We start from the raw sequence: 22,997 nt of genomic DNA, 5'->3' as shown, positions 1-22,997 counted from the left end.
CAGTGCTGAAAGCTCCTGTGGTGTGATGACTACTGCACACAGGGCTGAGAAGAGTCAGCTACTCCCACAGCCAGTCCTGGGCCAGGATTATCCTTCTAGGCAAAATCACTCTAGTACAAGAACATATACATGAGCTAGGCTGAAACAGCAATTTGATACCAACTGTCTCTTCCTCTTTTTTTTTTTTTTTCTTTCTCCTTTCTAAAGCAAGCTTGATGCAGTGATCTCTGCTGTAAAGCACGCTGCAGAGCTTCTTATTTGCAGGTGTTGTTTCCCATATTTTGTTCTGCTTTGGCCACTTGTGGATGTTCTCCTGGAAAACATCTGAATCAAGTGTGTGAATTAAGTTTTCCTTTGCTAACACCCACCTCATTCTTAGGAAATCCCTGGAGCTTAAAGGTGACTATCAATACTTGTATCATAAGAGATTTCCTCTGTCACCTTCTTTACCTGTGCAGAAGCAGACTGCTATATGGCTGGGCCTGTCAGGAAAAGCTTCCTTCCTAGCACAAAAACCACTCAATTCAGACTTGCTGTTTGAATAAAGCAGATCTATTTCAGCACCATAACATTTTATTAAACTACACTATCAAAATCACATTGATGGCAGGGAGAATGTTGCTATCAGTGCATATTTTCTGTACTAAGACTATTCATAGCATCCAGCACTCACTGAGGAAAGGACACTGAAACAGAATCCTTCATAGCCAAAGAGACAGTAGAAAACTACAAAAATCAGATGGACAGTTAGGGGTGACTTGAGAGAGATCAAAGGGAAACACTTCAAGCCAAATCAGTCAGGGGTACTATTTTAAAAAAGTTTTACCAGTGTTAGCTTCCTCATATGAGATATGAAGATGCTGATGAACAGTTGTTTCTAAATAGCATCCCCTGTCCCTGCAACTGCCTGTTCACAAACCCACACAAATATTGTGTACTGTTCCTTCACTTGCGAACTGTGATGCACACGCTTGACTACAACAGCTTGAAGTGTACTACAGTTATAAAAACCTGCTTCATCTTCTAGAACAAACAATAAAAAGTAGCAGAAATTACTTCTGTATAGAATGTAAAAAACCAAAACCAAACAGTTGAGTTTCAGACATATTAAAGTACATCAGGTGGAATTTTAAAAGTCTTAACTTCTAACATCTATATAGCTATTTCTAGACTTCCCCCAGCCACTGCTATGCAACCATAGCAACAGCTCAGAGCTGCTTTCTGGCACAAACAAGACAACCAGCAGCCTTTTTAAGCAAGCGGCCTCAGGAGCAGGTCACAAGTTTTTTGTGACAAACCTTCCAAAGGGCTGCAAGTAGAAGTTTAGATGAAATAAGGCTATTTTCAGTCTTCAAGTGAAGACTCATATTTCAGTAACATTTTGAATGTTGGAAATACAGTAAAGCAGTTGTCTGTTCCACCATTAAGAGGTCAGGGCTCTGGGCAGAACAGAGGTGAGTGTAGTTTGCATTGGAGAGGAACTATATACATCAGTCTTCAGAGTGATGGGGCTCTTGAGTTTCATTTCCAAATAACGTTCTTACACCCAGCCAGCTGGGGGTCTGCTTCACAGAGGTGTTTGGCAGTACATCAGCATTTTGGGTTGTCAGTAACACCCATCCTTCCAGGAATCATCCTCAGGGGCCTGAGTGGTTTGTGCTGACTGGAGAAACCTGGTTTGAGACACAAAGAAAAGAGTCACTGTTTCCTGCAGCTGCTGAAGTCCCCAGCAAGTTTTTGCTGTACAGAGGAATGCTAGTTGGAGGTTTTAGTTCACACTGGGCTTCTGCAACATCTCTCTTTTGACAATGTCAACATCTGCCTGCCTTCGGTAAACTGCTGCAGTCACACATGCACATCCCCTGCACCAGGCCAGCAGATCAGACACAGCAGCAGCCATTTTGAGAAATGAAGTGACTATTACTGGGTTCTTAAGCAGTGACATATTTATCCTGCTCCACTAAGTTATTAACACTGTTGTGGGTTTTTCCATGTCTGAGTCCAAGAGAACTATTTTTCCTTGCAAATACGACTAAACATATGAAAAACAGTCAGGTAGAGTACTACTACAAATTAAAAAATTCCTTTTTGAGTATTTCTCATTTAAGTAGGTAACAGTTCAATTTATTCAAGGCTACAAGACGACATTAAAAAAAAAAAAATCAAGTCTTCTGCTTCTCAGTCTAACACTGAATCAACTTCCCTCAATCACAGACGTTTACACTATGATTGTAGTGTAAACAACTGTCAAAACTAGCTTTTGGCAACATGGTAGTGGATTTCACACACATGAAAGCCCAGCAGGTGCCTTAAAGACAATGGGCTAAGAAAACGTTTTGCTAAAATAGCATAAAGTACTCTTCATATAGTTTTTACAAGCATCTTAAAGAGCAAGGCCTATAAAGAGATTGAATGTTCAAACTAAACATCTGTTGCTTAGGCTTTCTACAAACTTCAGATATCCACTGTCTAAATCAGTCCAGATCAGAGCAAAAATTGTAAGTTTTTTGAAACCATTATATATGCTCTGCTTTCACCCTGTTGTATGAAGAAGTTACTATAATGATACAGAATCATTCTTAAGACAAGCCTTGTTAATTTGTCCTATTTTTCAAACCACTGTAGTAGGCCTTGGACAATGCCCACCTACAGTCCTAACTAAAGACTAAGGAAGAAAAAAGCCCACCAAGCTTATTTTACCAGTAACAAAGTTAGAGGTACCAAAGTAGGTCATCTGGGAAGATTATTATATTAACAGTAAAGAGAGTTTATTAGTCCTTTAGAAGAGTTTTTTCCCTTCCCAAAACCAGATGTATGCACCAAATAAATGTGTGCCACAAGGTTAACTCCTTATAGAAATAAGTTCGAGTCTATGCCTCTTTATTTTCCTGCATAATTAGCAGTAAGAAAAATGGGTTTTTCTTAAACAGATGGAATACCAAAATATTGAATGGTTTGGTCACAAATTACATGCTGAAAGGGGGTATTTTGTCCAGAAGCTGCTGCGTCCCAGCCTGTCAGTTCACATACAGTCACAGAATTTTCTTTACCACAGAATGGTAAAGAAACTGCAACCCTTTGCTTCTTGACTGGGGGCAAAGTACTTAACATCCATAGATCTTCCAGCTAAGTACTACAATTTCTTTAAGAGCTCCCACACCACAACCCTACATCAAAAGTTAATTGGCTAACCCAACTCTACACCTGTGTCACATTTTAAAACCAGAGATGAACATCACTTTATAAAAAAGCATTTCTAATCTGTGAAATAAAGGCAGTCACTTAAGTCTGTGAGGCATGAAGCCTCACACTTACCTCTTGGATGGTGGTGTCGGCTTGCTCTTGGACACTGAGATTCCTCCAACAGATGTGCGTGCTTTAATGGGTGAATTTTTTGCCACAGTGACCATATTACTGCTTCTGGTAGTACAACTGCCACTGGAAGAGCCTGTACTAAGTGAAGATGCCTGTGGTTTTCGAACTCCGCTAACAGGACTTGCATAACTACAGGCTTTTACTGGCTGCCTGGGTGTTAGCAGAGAGTTTGTGCATGACCCCGCTTTCATTGGTTGTCGCACTGTTAAGGGAGACTGCCCAGCACCAGAGGAATACCTGAGCTTACTGGGAGCCAGACCTAGAAATGGAATAATGAAGGAATAAGCAAGTTGGCAACAGTATTTTAAGAACGTGTCAGGATACCAGGCCTTAAGGGCCTCAGGTTTAGTCAGGTCCGTTAGACAAAAGGAAATGGACTGCAGCAGTGTGTGTAGAAGACGTTGCACTGACCTGCTGACCGTTGCTGAGTTCTTGGAATTCGACTGCTTGGCACCTGCAGGTCTGACTCCAAGCTCCGACTGCTCCGTACAGACTCCAAAGCTCGAAGGCTCGTCCTGGCCAGGTTGGGCATGCTGTGGCGCATCTCCTCTGAAATCAAGAGCAAATTTTCTTATTTGCTGCTTCTGGTAGTCATGGAGATGTATAATGGTTTAGACTATCTCTTGAAAAAAACAGGCACTTAAAAGTAGACAAGCATGTAACTAATCCTTAGCTTCCATTAAGTAACAGAGCTTTTGAAATGCATATGGCAAAATCATTTTCACTGACTCCTATCAACAGCTCACAACTTGCTTACCTTCGCTGTTTGCATACTTGAGCCGGTCCTGCATTGGACTTTGCACGGATCTCCTTGGGGGACGGATACGGGAAGTGGATGACCTGCCATAATCTGCATTGGAAGAAGGGGACTGACATCGGGGTGAACTGAGCGGAGATGGCGAATATCTGTGAGCGCTACGGTACGACAGGGAGCAATCATAATCATCCTCGTCCTCAAGGCTGTAGGTGTCAAACTCCTGGTCACTGTAGGTACCTCTTCGCAGGGAGTGAAGGGAGGCACTGGAACTGCGACGTGATACGGAAGCAGAGCTGGAGGCACAATCCTGACGGAGGCCTGGAGATAAGAGGGCAACATGGTTCAAAGTCATCGAACTTTAAAATAGCAATTCCTTACCCGGTTGCAAGACAAATTCAGAAGCAATGCTTTTATCAGCGATTCATTTCACCTTGGAAGGAGAGTCAAGTCAATAACTCTCTTTACTGAAGGCACTTGCAGCATATGGAATCTCTAAAATAGAACAGTGTCACCCCTATCAGTACCATTTAATTAGAGCAAAGAGTTAATATTCAAACTGACCTGAATTACTCTTTACGTCACTCACACAAGCAGCTGTGATTGTGGACTATATATTGCCATGCAAGCTCTGTTAGGTTAACTAAGTACAGGAGTCTATTTTACAGTATGAATTTTTTAGTTCAATTAATTACGCACCCACCAGCATTTCAACAGGTTGAAACAAAGATTTGAACTTCTGCCTCCATGTGAAAAAATGCCTGTTTTTCATGGACATCTACAGTGCATCTGCCTGGTTTATTTACAGGTCCTCCCCCAACTTACACCTTTATTTAAATCTTCTTGCCTAACAAAATACAAGCAACTTGTTACCAAGAACTAATTTAGCAAACGGGTTGGAAGGACTTGAGAAAAGCATCAAAGTTCTGAAAAACCCTGATCTCAGTGCAGTTTCTTCATTGTAGTGATAAAAACAATAAGCCAAGCATTCCCCACTCTTCTACCTTCACAATGCAAATACAAAAAGCTTCCATCATTCTGAAGATGAAGCACTTTTCATATTTCACTGGAAACTTTGTAATGTGATAGGATTCTTGATACTTTTTAAGTGATCACAAAGTACAAGAAAATACTTGAGTTTAGAAAGAAAAAGGCTGTTATTTGCTTTATTCACTTTAATAGAACTTTTCCTCAGCTGCACTGAGGTGTAATAAACTGGTAACAAGATCTTATGTCTTTTGCTCTTTTTGGCCTCATATTCCAGTTCCTAGATCATAGTATTTTTTAAATTTATAAAGGTACAGTACTAAAAGAAAGTAAATGTTCTCAAAAAAAACCCAGAGAACGTCATTCTCTATTTCCTGTAAATCAAATTAATGACTAATTTGCACAGAAAACCAGATCCAACCACTTTGTTCCACCTTGATCTTCAATTAGGACCTCATCCAAATCACATAGAAGTCAACAGAAAATTTACCAGTGATTTAATGGGAACTGGATCAGGGCCAACTGGATCCGGCAGAAAGCCACCTGTATCCTGGGCTGCACAAGAGAAGCATCACCAGCAGGTCGAGGGAGGGGATTGTCCCTCTCTACTCTGCTCTCGTGAGACCCCCCCTGCAGTTCTGTGTCCAGCTCTGGGGCCCCCAACACCAGAAGGACATGGACCTGCTTGAGTAGGTCCAGAGAAGGCCATGAAGGTGCTCGGGGTGCTGGAGCACTGCCCCATGTGAGGTCAGGCTGAGAGAGTTGGGGTTGTTCAGCCTGGAGAAGAAAAGGCTCTGGGAAGATCTTAGAACAGCCTTCCCGTGCTTAAAGGGGCTACAGGAAAGATGGGGAGGGACTCCTGATCAGGAGGTGTGGGGATAGGACAAGGGGTAATGGTTTTAAACTGACAGAGGGCAGATTTAGATTAGATATAAGGAAGAAATTCTTCCCTGTGAGGGTGGTGAGACATTGGCACAGGCTGCCCAGAGAAGCTGTGGCTGCCCCCTCCCTGGCAGTGTTCAAGGCCAGGTTGGATGGGGCTTGGAGCAACATGGTCTGGTAGAAGGTGTCCCTGCCCATGGCAGGGGGGTGGAGATAGATGATCTTTAAGGTCCCATCCAACCCAAACCATTCTGTGATCCTATGAAAATACTTTCAAGACTATCCTCTGCTTTCAGAAGTGTCATCTTGAGAATTGTCATCTTGTACAACTGCTAAGCTTAAGTGGCAGTTTGGGTCTGTAGATTTTTAAAGGACACCCCTGCAAATCACAACCATTTCAAATGATCTATTAAATTATTTTCTTGTTGGGAGAAGGGGGAAAAGAACAATTGGAATCCATCTACATTCCTTTACAATTCTGAAACTGTAACAAAAAAGAGATTACTGTTACATACTTTCTTCTTGAAGGCGTGCCATAACCTGGACATCAGTCAAGTCCTGCAGTTTATATCCCATAGAGATGGAATCATCAGATGTACTCAGCTCGCTGTCCACAGACGACTGAGAGCTCAGTGCAGAATGCATGCTCAAATAACCTTTAGTAGAAGAGGGAAGAATATAAAAAGCATTCAGACATCCACATACAAAACAAGATTGAGCAGCAGAGTATTTTTTCCAGTAATAAAATCAGTGCAGTTGTGAAGTTGAGGTATGGTTGTTAGAAATAATTAAGAAGTTAGAAATTACTTGAGAACACAATGCTCAGTATTTTAACCTTCAATATTCAGAAGGCAGAGTGTCTTTGTGCAGGAAGAAAGTTGTGGACTTTTGTCCAGAAGGTGGCAAAGGGATGCCTGGTAATTTTGAGCTTAGAAACATACTTGAGAAGATTAGTATTCTTTCTGCCTGTTTTGAGAAAGGGGCAACTGTTGATGTAGATATTAAGCAGTAAAGTTATACAAAGTACTTGCTAGGGCACTGGTGAGCAGTCATAGGAGTAAAAGAATCCAAATGGCTTTCAGAGTACAGTACCTCAAAAATCAGTCATGCAATCTGCTTCAGCAAAGTAGAGTTGACACTAGATTGCCTCCTCACCATTCCTGAGGTTTACCCTTTATTTTTTTTTCCTCTCATCATAAACTAAACTCTCTTACAGGGAAGGATATAGATTGTTCATATAGCAGGTCATAAAAACACCTGGAAGGATCTTTCCACCAGGGTAGTTTTTCATTAAGTCAGGCATTAGGAAGAATAACAAATAATTTTCCTTTTGAAGAATAATATTCAAAATATCATCATAAACATCATTAAGTGCCAACTTTTACCTGTTAATATTTTTCTTACGTCAAGCAAGTCAGTATTTTCCATGGCATAAGAGCACTACTACTTGCTACTGAAATAGGGTGATGAGAACAAGGCATGTAACTTTAGGGTTATACTGGTACTTGTCCTTCAAGTGTGGGAGGCCTTGAAGTAGCCCTATACACAGAAATGTGGTATCACAGCTGCCTTTGGTCTTCCTCAGATACTGCTCTTCCTGGCACTTGAGATGACAGTTACTGCAGGAAAGCTAAGCATCACCTAGCTGGTAGCTCATCTCCATCCGCAGATGGCAGGCAGATGCAGGCAGTGACAGGAGAATCTTGCCACTATTCCATCCACATTAATTTTGGCTTAGGGTAGTATCTTTGAGAGAGCGCATGCAGTGCTGAGCATACCTCCATCTTCTTTTCCCATTTTATAACTACCATATTGCTTTGTTAAAAAAACCCCAAACATTCAAAACCAAAAATTTCTAACCAAAAACATTATTAGAAAAATTTGAGGAAACACAGAAGGATTAGTAAATGTAAAACCTCTACATGACAAACATGCTTATCTATGCTACATGTTACAAAATACCATATGCTCTTAACATAACTAAAACTCAAACACTGACACCTAAGACCATATAAATTACAGAGGTATTTTAGGAGAGTACATCATCACTTTAACATAATTCCAAGACAAAGTTGAAATTACTACTACATAGATTTAGACCCACCAAAAAAAACCCAACCCACCACAATATGACAGACCAGATAAAGCTAGTAGATACGCAAGAGCCTAAGAGCAGTTAACATTACTTTCAGCTTGAGCAGGCTTAAGAAATACAAATCCTGCTCAAGCAGGGATTTGAGATCATCACTTAAATAAAAAGCAACAAGTAGTCCGTAGCACACCAGCTGACAAATCAAGAATGTAAGTCAGTCTCCCAAAGCATCTACATGATGCCATTCAGGATTGACTTTCCCTTTAGCTCACGCAGTTCTGCCTGCTGTGTTCTAAGAAGTCTGGAAGGCAGTGTACCTACTGAATAATTCTCAACAGTGATGCTAGAAATAAACATTTTGTCTGTTCTTGGCAAAACATCTAAAACCCACTGCCGAGCAACCCTTTCAAACAATGGTTAATTCCAGTCAGGCAGGAAAAAGCAGCAGGTTCCCAACGTTATTTCTTAAACTAGTTTCGAAGAGTAGTAACCGATGACATGGAAAACACACATTTGAAGTCCAGGCATAAAAGAAATGTCTTACATGAACATTGAGCAAACTGCTTTGTACTGGTAAGCCTCAAATTCCTCATTTGAAAAGGCATAAAGTTTTTCCAGTTTCAAGATGTTTACATCACACAATGATAAAAGTGTGACTGTAGTGCAAGGGGTGCATCCATGCAGATCTGTGTTACACAAATACACACTCCAAGTCAAGACACTCAGTACTAACACTGCACTGCTGTATAACATAAACCTGTTTCTCCTTCTGGTGTCAAGAAAAGACATTGTAAGCCCCTGAAATAAAGCCAACATGAGAGTAAGGATTGCACCTGTAGGATGTAGTGTAATGAATAAGCATAGGTTTCCTGCTGTAACTAACGCCTTCCTTAATAGTAAAAGTTGTATTTTTAATGCAGCTGTGTCTTGAATACAGCTTTTTAAAAAGCAAACTTCCCAATTCAATTGTGTGTGTTTAGTTTGGTTGTTGCATTTCAAATTGCAGGTCTATTTAAAAAACAGTCAGGGAGGGGAAGAAACACATTCACATTCTTTCATCAGTAAAAACTGTTGTGGTTCAACATTGCAAGATGAACTGATTATGGTTTTCATTACAGAAACTTCAAAATATACCACATCTGGATTTTGTAAAAGGTTTTTTTGTTTAGCTTTTAAGGGAAGTTACTGTTAAACATTTTTCGCTTGAACAGTAGGGAAGCTCATTTTTTCTTAGAAATAAAATTAGATTTAAGTCAATCAAGCCAACAGTGAACTTCAAACTTGTGTTAACGCTTATACAAGCCTTTCCTATACTTGCCTTTTTATTTGGTACCCTTGACAACCTCGGGAGATTTGCTGAGTGAATGAAGAAGTCTAGAAGTTGCAGACACACTTCGGTTTTACACATCAGTAAGTGTTTCTGCGTGAAAAGGTGGTTAGACATCTAGATTGCCAACCAACTTCATATTAAAAACAAGAAATTGATGTGGAGACTTTTCCCTGCAGAATTCAGCTTACAAAAATAATCAGTTCTATGTGCATCCTTTTGTTTGCAAAATAGAGATGTGTTAATTTCTATTTACAGCAGAAAACCAGCAGATCTCAACAACATACCTGCAGCTGTGAAAACATCCATATGCAACCCTTTTTTTTTTCCTTAAGAAAAAGGTTCATTTAACATCAAATTTTAAGCCAGGAACTGTTAAACATGCTTTATGTTTGTAAACATGCAAATTAGGATATAGCAATTTCCACAAAACACAAACAAATCAAGGAAGACTCTTTTGATAATAAAGCCAAGAGGCAAAGCATTTGTACTAGGAAACTGAGCATGAACTGTATCAAGGATAAACAAAGCACTGAAAGAGCCTACATGGACTCCTTACGTTCAGCTTAAATGCAAAGGCAGACTTGAGGCCTATGCATTTAAGAGAAACGTCATTATTATACTTTCAAAGATAGGCTTCTAACAAGGATTTTGTGTAAATTGCCTCTAAGGTAGGAAATCTTCCTGCAAACACAATTAAGTCTGATGGAAACCTTTTGTTATTTTGTGTTTAGGTCCCCACCCAGCCAATTTAAAGGCTTATCCTGGAGACTACACCTTTAAGATAAAAGCACAAGGCTTCTTCCTGTTGCCTACATTAATCAGTATTTTCAAAAGAAAATTCACAAGAGAAAACTGAATCCAAGTAACTTTATAAAAAGTTAACATCTACAAATGATAACATTATTCAAGAGTAGTATTTTCTTTGCTCCAACAGCTGCTTTCTATTTTAAGTCACTTAAAATTAGTACAATTTATAAATATATAAAGTTATAAAAACAAAACCATGGAATAACTACAAGACATTTAGAATGCAAGGACGTTTTCTCCCATGTAACAGATAAAACCTGGGTCAGTAAGTGAGCAAATTAAAAGGAGAAAACCTCATGGGTGGACTTGCATCTCTTGACAACTTCTCCCTGTATCAATTAGTAATACTCCTTGCATTTTAAACACTACAGGTTTGCACTGCTCTACTGACATGCCATACCTGAGCTGCCACAGGTTAGTAGTGCTTTGTTAGTCGATTTGAGGTGCCCGGGAGAGTTTAGTGCATTGCTACAGGAGCCTGTCTCTGTATTCAAATTATGTGCGCTTGGTGATGCCAATGGACTGCAATACAGGTTTTTCCATCTACTGGCTAGAAGGAAAAATACAAAAAAGCCATAAAGGTTATCAAATTATTTTTTAAAACAAAAAGCATAAGATAAAGGCATCAGATCAAACGATTAAATACTATAACAGATGTACTTCAAATAATACATCTTGATGGTGTCACTAACAAGATGTAGGAAGCAAAGCAGCGCCTGTTCCCTTGCTCACTCTCCCCTTTAACTTGTTTTGTCACTTCTGAGGAATTCCAAGAATAACTACTGACAAACTTGGCTCTAAAGCAGCCATACATTTCTGAAGGTTTCAGCGCTGGTCTTCAGAGATTACTGTTTTCATAAAGATCTGTCACTTCTACACCCTATCTTAAAGAACTCCATTAAACTATGTTTATGCATGCATTATTTTGAATTTTTAATGATGGAATCAAAACAGCATTAAACCACAAAAGGTGTGCCTTTAAATTAACAGGAGAGCAAATTCATTTATAAACAACAATTCTGAAATACTTATTCAGTACACAGACTCGCATACAAGTTAGTGAAACAATCAAGAACAATCCAGGTAGCAACTTACTGGATCCATGCTTACTGAAGTTGGAAACAAGCAGTACAACTCTAAGGAAATAACTCAGTCTGTGACCTGTATATATTCAAGGGGCTGCTGAACTGCCCTCCAAAACCTTACCACTGAAAGAATAGCAGCTAAGAAAATAAAGAAGATTCACTATACTGTTTATACAGTTTTATTTCCCCCACAAATACAAGGTCATGCTATTTTAGTTAAAAAGGAGTGACAGTGTACAAATAAAGCCTGATGCATTTCAGACAAATCAAAGAGTTAATCAAATGAACCTTCATTCAAAATTTTAAGCACAAATGGTTTATAGACGTAAAAGAAATTTGTTCTCAAACTACACCGTTATCTCAAATCAGGAATTTCAAGGCTAAACTCAAAATAAGCCTGGTTACAAGCAGTGCCAAAACACTGTTAGTATGTAAACTTTAAAAAAAAAAACAAAAACAAAAAACAACAAACCCAAACAAAAAAAACCCTCCAAAACCCCCCAAAAAACAGTGGCCTCTCAGACTTCAAATCACCAAGGTCAAATTACTGGTCAAACCAAAATCAAAACTGCTGCATTCACACAGTAGACAAAGCCAGACAATCCAAAACCCAGGCAGACAGCAACTTTTGTACCAAACTGGAGGTTGTATTTTCAGCAGTTAGGAACATCACTGAGCTTCCAAACAACATTAATCCTCTCCAAAACGTCACTTTTTCAAACACTGCTAACCACAGCTTTTGTGTTTAGATGTTCACGAGTCAAACTAGACAGATGAGGTTGCAACATGTCCTGCTCGACAATGCTTTTCAGTGATGAGCTGTTACAAGAAAATAGTAAAACTAGGCATTCCTCCAGCTGCGGGGTAAATCACAGCTGCCAGTATAGGAAAGTTCTGAGATATAGAAAGCTATAAAATATAGAAAAGGATTACACATTCACTTCAAACCACTCAGTGTCTTGGCTATCAGCAATTCAGCCCAGGACTGGCACATTTCACACACAAACTTGCAGGGCATTTGAAAAGAGAAAAGGTAGGATATCCACCAGATGGATTCCAGGTGATGTACTACAGATACGTAGAAACTGAGTAACCTTCTCAGTTTTATAATGAAGTAAACTATGCAACTAACAGCTTTTACATCAGAGAAAGACTAATATGGAATTGATCCTTCTGTGCTCTGAAAAAGGAAAACACACACAAACCTACAACCCTGGAATACCAACTACAATGGTGATACGTGACTACTGAGCAGAACGCTCTGTAGTGTTTGCGTTTCAGGCAGAGTAAGGAAGGGATTTTCCCTCAGTGGTCAAGTAACACAGCTGAAAGCCACCATGACGTGCTTTTAGAGGATAATAAAACTGGAAGAAAAACTAAGATTCCAAGTGACATCACTTCAATTTAGATTTTAATGTTTCATTATTGTAAGCTTTGAGCATTAGACAACTATTTTACCCAGGTAATACTACTAATAGTAAGAACAATCACCATTAGAAACACTCAACACCAGAACTTTTTATATAGGAAAAAAAGCTGCAATAATAGTTTTATGATTCTCTCCCCCACTCCCCAGAAGCACATTTTTTCTTCTATATATTTTTACATTAAAGATGTTTAGATATTAAAAAAAAAAATCAAGAGCCTGAAAACACTAAAATATATTTTAGATATTTTAATTTATTAAATATATTAAAAAAAACAGAAAACAAGGTGGTCAATTTGGTAATTAATTTGAAATGCCTGTATTTACATCTTAAAAAGATACAGAGAGGTAAAACATCACAGTTCAGTTTGTTTTGTCTATTACTTGTAATCAGCATAGCTTTCTTCATGTTTACAGAATGATCTCTTACCTTCATTAGTTGAGGAATTAGCAATGTAAACTAAAAGCAGGGAGGTTTCTATATAGTAACAGGCATGGCTGTACAAGTATGCACCAGAAGCATAGCATCTGAAGCGCTCTCTGCAGATATTCTCCACTACAGCAACCGTAAACTTTATGTCTCCTTTTGTTTTGCTGTTTCTCAATAACGTAAAGTACACAAGTGGAAATAAGGGACACTTGAAGCAGCAATGCTAATCGTTTACGTACCTTGATCAAGTCTGTTTATAAGAGTTCGGCAGGCTGCTTCCGTCTCGGGACTGGGATTATCCAACACCTGTCGGCACCATTTTAAAGGTGAATCCGTTTTCTGATCTGTAGTAGATTTTCTAGGGGACACATAGAGCCTTTGCAAGGATTGAAAGGAAACAGTAAAAAATGCTCATTAGTTCAAAGCATACAGTCACTGAAGTGGCATTTACTTAAGTATGCCTAACAGTAAGCAATAGAAAAGTTACCCAAATTAAAATCGGGGAAAAAATTAAAGCTTAAATTGTATAGCATGACTTAGAATTTACTATCACAACATTAAAATTCACTTAAAGATGGCTTCACAGATAATGTACACAGCCTTTGCAAGGCAAGGTTCAAACCTGGGCTACTGGAGTACTACTACTCACCATCACCTGCAGTCCTGCCTCTCCCTCCACTCCCCACCCCCAAAAAAATATCTCATGACAAAGACAGCAGGGGTGAGGAGGTGGTTCTGACTTGAGATTCAAGGTAATCTACTTTCAGAAGTCTAATTGTTGTATTTTCTGTTAAAAAACTCACAGCTCAGGATACTGCACCTGTATTGCACTGCAGGTAACAGTTGTCTCCTATCTTCTAATAGCAGCTCTCTGAGACACTGAATGAACAGTAAGAAGTCTATTCACAGATTTCAGGGATAAACCATTTAACTGGAAGATTTAGAAATTTTCAGACAGGTAGGATGTATGACTGTATGCTACCTTTTTTTTTTAATTGCACTTTAAGACATGTTCTCCTAAAGCCTGTTTTTGACAGTTCTAATACACCTACCATTGTTTTGCATGTACATACAGGATTAACCTTATGTATAGACAAATGTAATCATATTATAGTCTTGGAATATTTACAACTGATTGTGTGTAAAGTAGCATCTTAACCATATTTCGTAAGTAGAAAATTTCTCTCAAGAAAGGTCAAAGCATATATGCGCCAGACTGAAAAGCAACTCAAGTATTTTACTTATATATCCCACATTCATATTTCTAAAGAAATCCCAACAAATAATGAGCACCCTGTCTTTTAACTTTTTTTTTTTTTTTTGCTATTTAGCAACATACAACTTTTGTAGGGAAAAAACAAAAATCAGTATTGTGTACATATAAAAGTTAAACAGCTTTTAGTTCCTGCATGTCACTTAGAGAAGAACACCCTCATGTAGACTAGATTTCAGTCAGTCAATAGCATGAGACAGGAACAGAAACAAGAAGTGCCATCATTAACAGAATCTGCCCACAGAGACAATACATTTCCTGCATATAATACTACATACCTTTAACATTAAGAGTTCCAGCTAAGTTATCTTAATATGCATGTGTTAATATATTTACTGTGCTATCAATGCATTGCTACAAAGAGATGTTTAATGCAGTATCCTGCTGAAGTCCTTCAAAGGATCATAAAAAGGATTCAAGGCAGGAAAGCAAGCTCTGTGATGATGAGCTTAAGGACCTGCATATGTGCAATTTTGGAAGAGTCTGTGAGGTGATTACCTCTGAACTCAATAGAGAAGCAGAGAGGAGACTTCTGAAAGCAGAAACTTTATTTGATCTTGTTAATAAGGTCATAAGATTCTTCAACTTAAGTTCAAACTACTGAATTTTTCCACAATTGTAATTTCTTAGAATTAAGTGTGCCATACTAAGAAGAAGAAAACTTCCAGGTCTTTGAAGTTGTGTAGATATTGAATACCTTTCTAGAAGGGATATGCTTTGAGACTATATTTTGTGGGGTGAATATACAGGAATCTGACTGAGAAGTTTAGCTGTCATTTGTGGACATGAAAACGAGCTCTTGGCTCCATCTTTCTTGATAGGCTCTGATGAGCTCTTCGCATGGCCCTCAGCCAGCACAGCTGCTACCTCTCTGCATCAAGAAAACTCACATCAACAGGCTTTACGGTTCATCTCCTGTGAGAGCAAGAGACTTCTTCCATGCATACAATCACACCACCACGTTCCTCCCAAGCATCAATCCAGCAGTGCTTCACCTAGCAAACTGCTCGAAGGTGACAAAGAGCCCTCCTGGTCACCAGCAAACTAGCTCCAGCCACACTTGATGATTTACACTGCTCCCAACAGCTGTCCTCACGCTGATGTAATATATTTCACCTTCATCTGTGCAAAATACAGTATTTGTGCATAAAATGATCATGAAGATTGTTTCAAGATTTCAAGGAATGTCTGCATGAATTTCAAATTTCCTAGCAATAACTTTTGACACTCCAGCAGCAAGATACATCAAGTCCTTCTGCTCCAGTTACTCATTCTCACACAGATGTCTCATATAATACTACTTTCCACAACAAAAATAATATAAATCATCAGTTATTTTAGTAGTTATCCTATTAGTTTCTGAAATGCCTTCATGTTAAAAAGATATAGAAACATACTACTGGACTCTCAGTTGTCAGGTGTCCTTACCCACAAAAGCAATGTTTGGCCAAGATAAAACACACAAACAACCGGGATATTTAAAATATTGCACTGGCATCAAAATGTCTGTCTAACCTATTATCCTGTCTCCTATCCTGTATCCAAGTAAGGATAAATACAGAAACCATCAAACCAAAAGCTGTACTGATGCAGAAAGCTCCAGACTCCCACAGTTTTGCAGTTTGGGGCTACCAGACCAAGCATCTCTGTATGCAACAGCTTTCAACAGAATATTTTCAGTTAATCCATCTAATCCTTTTTTAAAATTAATATCTGCTTTTAGCACCCACAACACCCTATTGCAATCAGTCCCACAATGCACCGATACATGGGGTGAAGAAGCACCTCCATTCACTTGCTCTGAAAATGTCCCCTGCTATTTACTCTTGATATTGCCTGGCTCTTGGGGGATAAGATACAGGTGGAAGGCAATTATTCTCTACTACCTCTTGACATGCCACTCATGACTTTACAAATCCTAATAATATTCCTGCCACTGCCCAGACCCATCTTTTTCAGGGAATAGATTCAGTCTCTTTAGTCATGTCTCATACAGAAGCTTTTTCATACCAAGCTTCACACCAACAACACATGAAAATAAAAAAATCCAAAAGCTAATTTGCTGTTGACAAAATAAATGTTGAGAAACATGAACACAAATATTCCTGAATGTGCAATGTTATCTTTTATGAGAGACCCCACAAGCATATCTTGCTGCATTTCTGCACGGGTAAACGAGCATCACAACCACTCACATCCAATAAAACAGAGAAAGCAAAGTGCTCTCTCTCTGGATTTATTTTACAGTTCAGACCAAAAAAAGCAGCAGTAAAACCATCAAACAAAAAAAGAGGCCAATAGACTCCTTAGGGCAGGTCACACTGTTCTTCACATATTAAGGGAGAAAATCCTGCTCTACTTCGGGAAGTAGTTGCTCCACCCAGCTCCTTCTGTGCTTCTGCCCAGGACTGCATCAGCTGAAAATGGGAACACTTGTCTGATCGCTGGAACCATTTCCACACAGAACAGGCTACCTGCTTCTCAGGGTGTTGGAGTCCCCTGTAGTCTGCCAGAGGACACTCATTTTTTCAGCTGACAAGTCTACTGGCAAGATATGGTCTCAGTTATAATGTCACTAAACTCAAGTAAGCACAGCTCAATTTTTCAGAGCACTGCCAGGCAACTTACAAAAAAAGGAGGAATTCTCGTTTGATTTCACAGGGTCAGATTTACTATTTTCCTTCCTAAGTAGCTTTGGGGAAGGATTCAACATATTTCACAAGCTAACCACAAAATACATAGGCACAGCTTATTCTTCTGGAGCAATGCACACCATGAGACGATAAACTAAAAACACCAGACCCACAAATATAAGTGAGTATTTTTCTGGAGACAATATTAACCAAAAGTCACCTTTTACTAGATAGGCTTTTGTGATAAGCTAAACTCACTCTGCTCTGTTTCAAAATATGTAGCATTTTATTTCTAGTAGTTTTATCCTCTAAGGCTGATTTGTCAGGTTAACTTAATCCAATAAGCATTGGAAAAAATGTACTCAGGCATGCCATGAAGTATGTGTATGACCGCCAGTTTACGCATCAGCCAAAGTCTTTTGGGTTTAACAAATACCTGATTACTAAATAAGCTTTACCTTGCATTTTGTTCCCACAACTCAGCAGTCTGGGTGTAAAGCATGTTCTGTTTACATGGAAAAAGCTTTGAATGTTTGCTTTTGTCTAACTACAAATGACAATTAGGAACTTAGATAGTTACAAGGCCTAATAGAAAATTCAGAAAGTGAACATTCAGGCATATATTCTCAATTTGATATACTGGGGGTTTGCTGCATAATTTATTAAATATGAATGAGATTTTCTTCAGCTTCTGTAAGGAAACTCTTAGATAAGGCATCTTCAGTTTCTGCTTACTAGTGTGTTTCACCTTCTCATATGAAGTATTTTATGAAAGGCACCTCTGGTAAGAGCCAAGTAGTCTTAGTTATGCAGCAAGCACAACGTGAGATTTTTCTTCCATCAAGAACATAAGAACTCAAAAATAAATCTGTGGGATTCTTCATACTTTCTGACATATTCCAGTCTACTAAAAGGAGAGCATCTTCTAGAGGTACTATTGTTCTTTTGGGGTCAATGTCACAGGAGGATTTACAGGAGTTAATGGCCACTATTGTCTGATTTTGAAAATAATGCTTTAAATAAAAACCCCCAAGAATCTAGAAAAATACTGTGACAACTTTAAATCGGCACACTGCACTGAAAAAAAAAAGCATCCTCACAGTTTAGTAACACATCAGATCAATTATAAAAATGCAAGACAGCATCGCCTGAGAATTTAAGAGCCTAATCATACAGAATATTTGCACTAGTAAATCTATAGATCGTAAGAGGAGAATTGAGGCTGCAGAAAGCTCTGTAACTAGTACATTAGTAAATTAAACTATAAGTAAAATGAACCTCAGTTTAAGGCATGTGCTTGGTGTATTATACATCTTCCACAGCACTTAGCACCAGTAGCTACAGCAGTACCAAAAATGACAGACATTACACTGGTTTTCAAACCTTTGAGTTATATACGTCAATGCAAGGAGAAGGAAACCTGAGGCAGCTAAATATGTTTAGAACAATTTACGTTTATAAGATACACCTCCATAAAACGCTGAGAAGGCAGCTAAATTGTTCTGTAAAGTGTATATTTCAATCAGGTAATGCAGTTATCTTCCTTTACATATCAGACTTCAGAGAGTTGATTTTCAGATTTATTACTGTGTTTATGCTGTTCCAATCTCAAATCTAAATACTACTGTTGAACAGAAATACCAATACAGTGCTGAGGAAGGCAACAGTGAAATAATACTGTCCAGGTCTTGAAATGATAGAAGGAAAGGAAAAAAATGAGAAAAATCCTGTGGGAAATACTACACATAAAAACATTATAGTATTAGCCCAAGTAGAGGTTTGAGCCTTTATTCCCAAGAAGCAGAAATTGGAAAGAGAGAAAAAAGAATTGTAGTGCAAAATCCAGAAGCACCACCACACTTTCATGTCTATCTAGTGATTAATCCTGTCAAACAAAATAGCAAAAATCTAGTCACCAAGTCACAGAAGCTCTAAACATCGCATTAACTTAATCTCATGCCACAACCAATAGTCTGTGAGATGATCAAAAGGCACCTTGTGGGACAACTTAAGAGTGATATTATACGTAGACTGCACAAGGGTGCTGAGCAGTGCCTGTAGCAATCTTGCTGCAGCAACATAAAAAGGCTTTCCCCCTTCCACTCTGGCAGTGCAACTGAGCAGACAGATTACAGTGTCCGCACCTCATTTTACAGAAAGAGCCATGAGCCAGTACCTCAAGAATTTCAGTAAGAACTCAAGTCATTTTAAGCTTCCGCCATCAAAAGCAATTTAACATGAAAGGTTGTATTTTGCACACAAGTGTCAGACAAGATGGTAGATTTTTCCTTTCAGATTACTCTACTCCAGCACTGGCAATTACTGGCAATAAAGACTGCTGATGGTAATGCTATCTTAAAGCTGGGTTTTGAAGGAGCTCATCTACCCAGAGATTGTGCACAGCGAGGCAGACATTACACAGACCATCATAATGGCTAAACTCAGCTAGCACAAACGGGTAACACGCTATTCAAACAAACTAGACAATCAGGAAATGTTTTTGATAAGTCATCTGTACATTATTTAATGCAATAGAGCTAACGGATCCATTGTTAAAAATACCTCTAGAGGGTTCACATAAAATGATCCGTCTGAGAAACTAAGACCTTGCAAATTATTGTTTCTAAGTCATGTAGAGTATTGTCAGCAAGGAAAAATCACAGGCAAACTACATGGCCTGCAGAAAGGGACAAACTGATATCTAGAGAGTAGGGAGTTCTCCCCCGAATTAGAGGCACAAGATGCCTTATTTTTCATGATGATATATTGGTATAATATGTGAATTTTGTGCAGAACCACATCCTCATTTGGTGGAATTTCCCCAGAAATTTTTTTCCTATCTCTGATGGTACAAGCTAACAACAATGATATCCTGCAGTATGTTAAATTAAATGCCTTAAGACATTAATATAGAAGGCCACTGGAGATGGGGCTAAGGCTGAAAACAGGAAACTCCTAAATATTAATTCATTTGAGCAAACCATACTACTTCTTCCCACAAAGACTATTTCAAGGGCACGCTACTTGCTGTGTTGAGTTTTCAGATCCAAGGAGACAACACAACACTAAAGTGAAGGCAGCACAACATGTTTTCAGCTGAAAGACAGGCTTTTGGGAATGAAAACTGTGCAAGGCATGGATGTAGCAGCAACACAGGGATTCACCTAAGTGACATGGATTCCTTCTCCTCCTGCCCCCACAAAAGCATAGCATCACGTTAGGCTGAGTAGACATGCACATTCATGTATGCACACATCATATTTTACATGTTCTTCTAAAAGGAACTCCACAACTTAAAAGAAACGTGAAGAAAAGGTTCATGGATTTGCTTGATTTTTATGGTGTGGTTTGGTGGTGTGTTTTTTGGTTTGTTTTGGGGTTTTTTTTTTTTTAAAAAGGTAGAAGAAATATGTAAAAGCTTATCTGAAGCCCTGTGTTAAACCACTGGCTGTTTTGCCACTAGAATCAAGATCTTAAGTGCCAGCAGTAACAATACTGGGGAGACATGTACAAAGGCCTCTTTCCTTACATCAAGAAGAAAACCTCAAGTTGTTCAAGCTGAGGCCTAGACAGAGAGCTTGGTACTCATGCCATCAAAGGAGACAGAGGCAAAAATAGTCTAATCCAGTAAAAAGCAGAAAGAGTACTGAAAAAGTTTAAGGCTTTTCACTTCTGCCATTTTTTAATCTCTCTCTTTCATCCAATGATAAATTAATAACAACACTTTATAGTTCAGAGGGAGTTGGAATTTGAATGATTTCATCATAATTCCAAGTCAAAATTTTCTCTCCCAAGTCTTACCAGAAAAAATAACTGACAACTGACAAAACACCAAACAAGTAGCATGGGAATGCGTAACAGAACGCTGAACACAAATCACTGTAGGAACAACAATACAAAAACCACCCCAAAAATCACAACTTAATTCTTATACACAGGGAGTACCTAAGAATGACAAACACTAAGACAAACAAGGTAACACTACTCCAAGCGTATCTTGTTTGTTCCCTTCTGTAGGGGTAACAGCCTTTCTACAAACAGGTCAGCAGTCAACCTGTGCTGAAGCACAGCAGCGTAAGGGAGAGAACTGGTAATGGGCAAACAGCACGGAAGTCTAAGCTAAGCATCATGCTGAACTCAACAGCACTGAAAGCCAACTTTCAGTTGATTGGGTCTCAAGGATATTTACAATTTTGAATAGCTATTTGAGAAAGCGATCTAAGAAAGTAAGTCAAGGGACAGACACCGAAGTAGTACAGAGTTACAGCTACTGCAGGTGATGCGGTACCTCATGTTTCACAGGAGTTCAGTCATTGCAATGTTGTTTTTAAAAACAAAACCTTAGACTGTGCAAATCTTGATAAAGCCAAGGGAAACTGCACAGGAACATTTGCAAGTTTGATCCAAATAAAACCAATAATTCCATAACAGTGCAGAAACATAGAGTATTGGCACCTGCAGAGAAAAGTAACAAATCCTCCCACCCACTCCTTTGTGCTTCCACCTTGGCCCTCCTAGGGCAATGGTTTTTGCTGTTACCACTTCAGATCAAGTGGCAAAAATGGACATGGTAGATTTACCCAGAGGTTTCAAACCTACTAAGAAGTCATGGGACATAAACACAATACCACAACAGAAATTATCCTACAGTTTGGAACTCTTAAAACTAGAATGACATGGAGATGTAAGAACTAAAGTATCTCTTTCTGAACACTTCCTGCTCCCCACCCCCCCGTTTTAAACACTGTCATACTTTAAAAAAATTACTTCTTAGTATTCTTTTAAGGTGTAAAGCATCATCCCCTCTTCTAGATGATATTGAAGAAGAGGTCAGCAAATAAAAAGGACCGTGCTGTTAAAAACTTATCAATTCAGCATTAACAGGAAAAAAGCAAAGCCACTGAATTTCTTGGAAATTACCAAAAATCTTAAGTAACAAAACACACATGATATGTTCCAATATTAACTACAGGTTTTTTTCCTAATGTATAATATTTTAAAGAGGGCTGTAACTGCAACATAGTAAGCTATTTGTTTTGAATACACTGCTCAACACATTCACCTATTACTCCCATCCAGGCAGTACAAAATTCCCCCCAGTCAGCAAAGCCACCTTATCAAAGTTGATCCTAAATCCATATAAAGGTTTTAAAGGGTTTTTTGTCATGATTTTGATTTGTTTTGTTGTTTTTAAAAAGGCCAACACTCCCCCCTGCCATTGTTTTTTGGATACTGCCAATAGGAATGCATGAATATCTGCACAAACAGTACACAAGAGACACGTGCTTATGAAGAGAATTTAAGGTATTTGGCAATAAGCACAGCCATACACTACTGACTGTACACACATTATTCATTTCTTACTTTCAGTTTAGCTGACAAGCTCTAGAACAAGAAGTCATCATAAAAATGGCTTCTTGTTTTACCAAGTTTGACAAGAGGAAAACAAATCAGACTGAAGCAATGCAACATGATCAAAGGTAATTTATGATAATAGAACTTGCACAAGAGCTATGTAATATCACCTTTATTTAAGCTCCTTGGAGTGCCTCTTTTTAATGTGTTAGCCTATATTAACCAAATTTAACAAGAAAACAGAGGTATCAAAAACAAGAAGATCCTACAAGGTATAGTAAAAAGGGTACCTGGTAAAGAAGAATGACCTTATTAGCCACCAACTCAAAGAAGGGTTAATAAACTGAGCCTCTGGGTGCAGTCTCTCCTGATTGCACTGGACAGCATTCACTGTCGGTGTAAATCTCAGACTCCATCTGGTTTCTTTACCAACTCACTATAGTTTGCAGAATCTCTCATGTCACAGGTTATATTAACATGAATATAAAACTAGCTGTTTTCATTAACATGGAAATAATGAAGCTTATCTTCCAAATTTAACTTGTTAAATGTGTTTCTTCCCCCCCCC

The 22,997-nt window shown here is 38.6% G+C and overlaps 1 protein-coding gene across 1 annotated transcript in view; it reads right to left on the bottom strand.

Annotated features, from left to right (window-relative positions):
* Window positions 1-201: 201 nt before the first annotated feature.
* Window positions 202-22,997, bottom strand: part of LOC113479897 (SLAIN motif-containing protein-like) — a 26,778-nt gene continuing 3,982 nt past the window's right edge. Inside the window, 7 exon segments of the mRNA XM_026848279.1 lie at window positions 202-1,673; window positions 3,316-3,634; window positions 3,787-3,924; window positions 4,133-4,450; window positions 6,514-6,654; window positions 10,628-10,777; window positions 13,408-13,544. Of these exon segments, the coding sequence (XP_026704080.1) occupies window positions 1,607-1,673; window positions 3,316-3,634; window positions 3,787-3,924; window positions 4,133-4,450; window positions 6,514-6,654; window positions 10,628-10,777; window positions 13,408-13,544 (1,270 nt within the window). The 3' untranslated portion in view covers window positions 202-1,606.

The sequence above is a fragment of the Athene cunicularia genome, assembly GCF_003259725.1.
Source record: "Athene cunicularia isolate RWA chromosome 4 unlocalized genomic scaffold, athCun1 chr4_part3, whole genome shotgun sequence".
Lineage (NCBI taxonomy): Eukaryota > Metazoa > Chordata > Aves > Strigiformes > Strigidae > Athene > Athene cunicularia.
The sequence above is the reverse complement of the archived record's forward strand: the minus strand, read 5'-3'. Positions and strand labels throughout refer to the sequence as shown.